Below are 3,959 nucleotides of genomic sequence, written 5' to 3'. Positions count from 1 at the left end.
TCAAAGTGAATTAATGTTAATACCATTAAAAAGGTACATTTTACACCAAAAGTGGATTAATGTTAATACCATTAAAAAGGTATATTTTACACCCACAGAAACGTGCAGTTTAATGAAAAAATTATGACTGACAGGAATGTGATCTAATTACTACTTTTTTTGACAGTATTGTGTCGCACTAAGTGACGCCTTGTATTGGAGTTATACGCTAATTTATTTACCATTTCTCATAGCTGAATTAAAAACATAATCTGTACTCCATTCACGCTATCGGTAATATTTTCATGTTAATAATAAACTCCAGATGGCGTGGCAAGTATCTTTAGCTTTTTATTGCACAATATGTCGCTGCTTTTTTATGTCAGAAACTCTGAAAAGTTTTTATCAGTTTTAAGCTCTCTACTTTGTAGTAAATGTAATAAATATATAAAGATTTAATACAACAACAAAAAATTGATTTAAAAGACTGAACTCAACACACAAAACTCCATATTGTACAATTCTTAAATTTTTTATATGAGGAGGAAAAGAATACAACGTCTCAGTAATTTTATCAATGAAAGACTTAATGCAATGAGCTTTTCACGCAAAAACATTTACATTTTCCCTGTAGATAAATAAACTTATTTGAGGCTTAAAATGTTAATTTAAACTGTTGTTAAAATGAATGTTAACATTATATTATCTTTTAACACACTTCTGATACCAGCTTACGGTAAAAGGTTTGGTTTGAAGTTCGCGCAAAGTTACACGAGGGTTATCTGTGCTAGCCGTCCCTAATTTAGCAGTGTAAGACTAGGCAGCTAGTCATCACCGCCAACTGTTGGGCTATTTTCTTACCAACGAATAGTGGGATTGACCGTCACTTTATAACGCTTCCACGGCTGAAAGAGCGAGCATGTTTAGTGGGACGGAGATTCGAACCCGCGACCCTCAGATTGCGAGTCAAGCGCCCTAACCTGTGGGACAGCGGTATGTTTGCTGACTTACAACGCTATAAACCGGGTTTCGATACCATGGTGGGCAGAGCACAGATAGCCCACTGTGTAGCTTTGTGCTTAATTCCAAACAAACAAATACTAACCAACTAAGAAGCTTCGGGTTATTAACAACTGCCCCCCCCCCCCAGTGGCACAGCGGTATGTCTGCGGACTTACAACGCTATAAACCGGGTTTCGATACCCATGGTGGGCAGAGCACAGATAGCCCATTGTGTAGCTTTGTGCTTAACTACAAACAAACAATATTAACAACTTTGTAAAATAACTCATTTCTGATGAACCAAAATTCAGTAATGGTACGCTTCAAAGTAGCCAATGTAAAGAAATATAATTCAAATTTAACTTATGTTTGTAAAGATAAAGTTACACACCCAGTCAATAAAATAGCATAATCCCAATGTCCTTCAGACGATCCTGAGGGATTGTTTCGTTCTTGCCATACGCAGAAGTTATCGAGATATTTATCGATATCTCCACCAGCAGTATCTGGACCGGCCTAAAAATATAACTTGGAGGGTTAGGTTGTTTCCTAAAAGCAAATTTTAAACGATAGCAAAATATAATTAAACTTATTCGTATTTATTACATACTTTAGACATTTTAAGTATTAAAAAAAATCATGATTTACGAACATCTTTTTCTAAAAAGTAATTATATTTTAATAACAATATATGCACAGAAAATGTTTAATCTTTTACAAGTGTTTCACGAAGACAGCTTTTTGTGTGTATATTTTATTATAATTTGGCTTATTAATATTCTTATTTTATGTCCAAATATTCTTATTGATAAAGCCTTATAGATTGGACCATACGAAAAAAAATTGGTTCTCGAAGAAATATTGCCAAAATGGCAAATGCCTGGCCCTGCGATTTATTAACTGTGATGGCAAAATCAATAAATTTTATGATGAAGGTATAATTTGAATTAAAAATGCATTTAATTTTGTTGACTATTTTTTTTAAATATCTTTCTGAAGTTGAAAAATATCAATAACATTGTAGCGCTATCTGTTGTTTTGAAAATATACTTAAGTTATCTTTGACACATACAGTTACTAGTGTTTATTATGTAGTACGATATTATCCCTTAAATCTATAACTGAATAATCAAAAAGCTTGCTGTAAATACGATAATAAGTATTAAAAAATTAACATGAAATCCCGACTCGACTAGGTTTCAACTCGAGATTTCCACATGATTGTTTAGTGCTATAACCACTGTAACACCCAGTCTTTGTAATAGAACATTAACAAATAATTCAAATCTTTAATGTAAAGTTTTGTGTTTTGTGTTATCAAGTTTTTCCAAATGCTGTAACATATTTCTCTTAACGTAATGAGGTGATAATTTAAAAAAGTCATAAACAATCTCCACTCAGTTTGGATTTAAACTGAAGTCTTCCACCTGAGACAAACTACTGAGCCAATTTGAACATTACCTACAGAGAGTCGAGCGTTACCGATAAAGGGAACGTTACGAACAGAAAGTGTCTTATTATGTGCGTGTGCGTATATATATATATATATATTACATATATCAACACATATTCATATTTATTACATACTTTGATATTTTAACTAGCCAAAAATTCGTGATTTATGAACATTATATATATTGTTTTCTTATCGAAAATAAAGTGTGTAAATTAGTTGACGATTTGCAAGTAAAAACTTTTAATAATGCAATAGTTATATGATAGGATAACTTGATCTTTGAGCCATACGATATTATATATTTACTTAATATTAGGATCTCAAAAAAGATGTTTACCCCAGAAAGAATCTCCAGCTTCACGATGACAATTTTGAACTTTTGTTTTAAAGAATTGTAGTTATACACCAGTTCGACCTGTGTTGCAAGAAAGGTGAAACCAAAGCCGGTTAAATATAACAAATTCAGCATTTAAAATAACTTTAATGCATGCAAACGTTATTGTTAACAATATTGCATACAAATAAAAGATAAATGTAAAACGACAGACTGCTAATACTAAGTTTTATTTACATTCCATTTATAAGAATTTTCTATAGAAATTATCAGTGAAATAATATTTAAAAAATCACGAAACATTTTGACTTAATTCGTGTAGAAACTGAACGATTATTTTTTAAAGAAATACTATTTAGCATTTACAGGTTATTAGCCCATTTACTCAGAAACTAACATAAAGCTTTCCAACTTTAACAGTTTAAGCAGACAGAGTGTATAAAATAACATCAGTGAAATGGATGTTGTAGGCAAAGAAAATTTTAGCAGTCTATTTGCAAATTTTACAAATTAACTTCTACTGAAATTGCCACTCAACACATACAGAAACTATTATCTAACTCAAGCTGAAATTACTTTTTTCTTTCTATAAACTTTGTTAGTTATTCTATGCAGAAATATGCAGTGAACTTTGATTGAAAAACTTTGTACGAAAAATTAAAAATTGCCAATTAATTACAATTTCTAAAGAAATTACTGGTATCCTTCTACAGAATATACACGTTAGATCTCAGGAAACACAAAATGGTCAACACGTATTGACGATAAAAATTAAACTGCAGAGAAAATAATAAAGTTATATTTTATGTAAATTAAAAGTCAGATTGAAAATAAATTGCCAGTTGCTCAGTAGTTGTTTCACACTCCTGGGAGCCCCCCAGTGGCACAGCGGTATGTCTGCGGACTTCCAACACTAGAATCCGGGTTTCGGATAGCCGTGGTGGGCAGAGCACAGATAGCCCATTGTGTAGCGTTGTGCTTAATTACAAACAAACTGGAACACTCCTGGGGATCGACCTCGAAGTATATTTTACGACCGTTGTTCGGTCTTTAAATAAAGACTTTAATTGTATATTAAACAACACTGATCGTTTGAGGATTTTAAGTATTTACACAAGTTCCTTGAATTTTAACCTTTTAAAGAAGTACTAGTTCTACTTGTATAGAAGTCAAAGTTCATAGAAATTA

The 3,959-nt window shown here is 31.9% G+C and overlaps 1 protein-coding gene across 1 annotated transcript in view; it reads right to left on the bottom strand.

Moving 5' to 3' along the window:
• LOC106474957 (A disintegrin and metalloproteinase with thrombospondin motifs adt-1-like) overlaps window positions 1-2,852 on the bottom strand; it is a gene marked incomplete at its 5' end in the record, with an annotated part of 22,275 nt that extends 19,423 nt beyond the window's left edge. The window contains 2 exons of the mRNA XM_013935657.2: window positions 1,373-1,497; window positions 2,775-2,852. Of these exons, the coding sequence (XP_013791111.2) occupies window positions 1,373-1,497; window positions 2,775-2,852 (203 nt within the window). The remainder of the gene's footprint in view (window positions 1-1,372; window positions 1,498-2,774) is intronic.
• Window positions 2,853-3,959: the final 1,107 nt, after the last annotated feature.

The sequence above is a fragment of the Limulus polyphemus genome, unplaced genomic scaffold (assembly GCF_000517525.1).
Source record: "Limulus polyphemus unplaced genomic scaffold, Limulus_polyphemus-2.1.2 Scaffold7905, whole genome shotgun sequence".
Lineage (NCBI taxonomy): Eukaryota > Metazoa > Arthropoda > Merostomata > Xiphosura > Limulidae > Limulus > Limulus polyphemus.
This window is presented reverse-complemented; position numbering and strand designations above follow the sequence as displayed.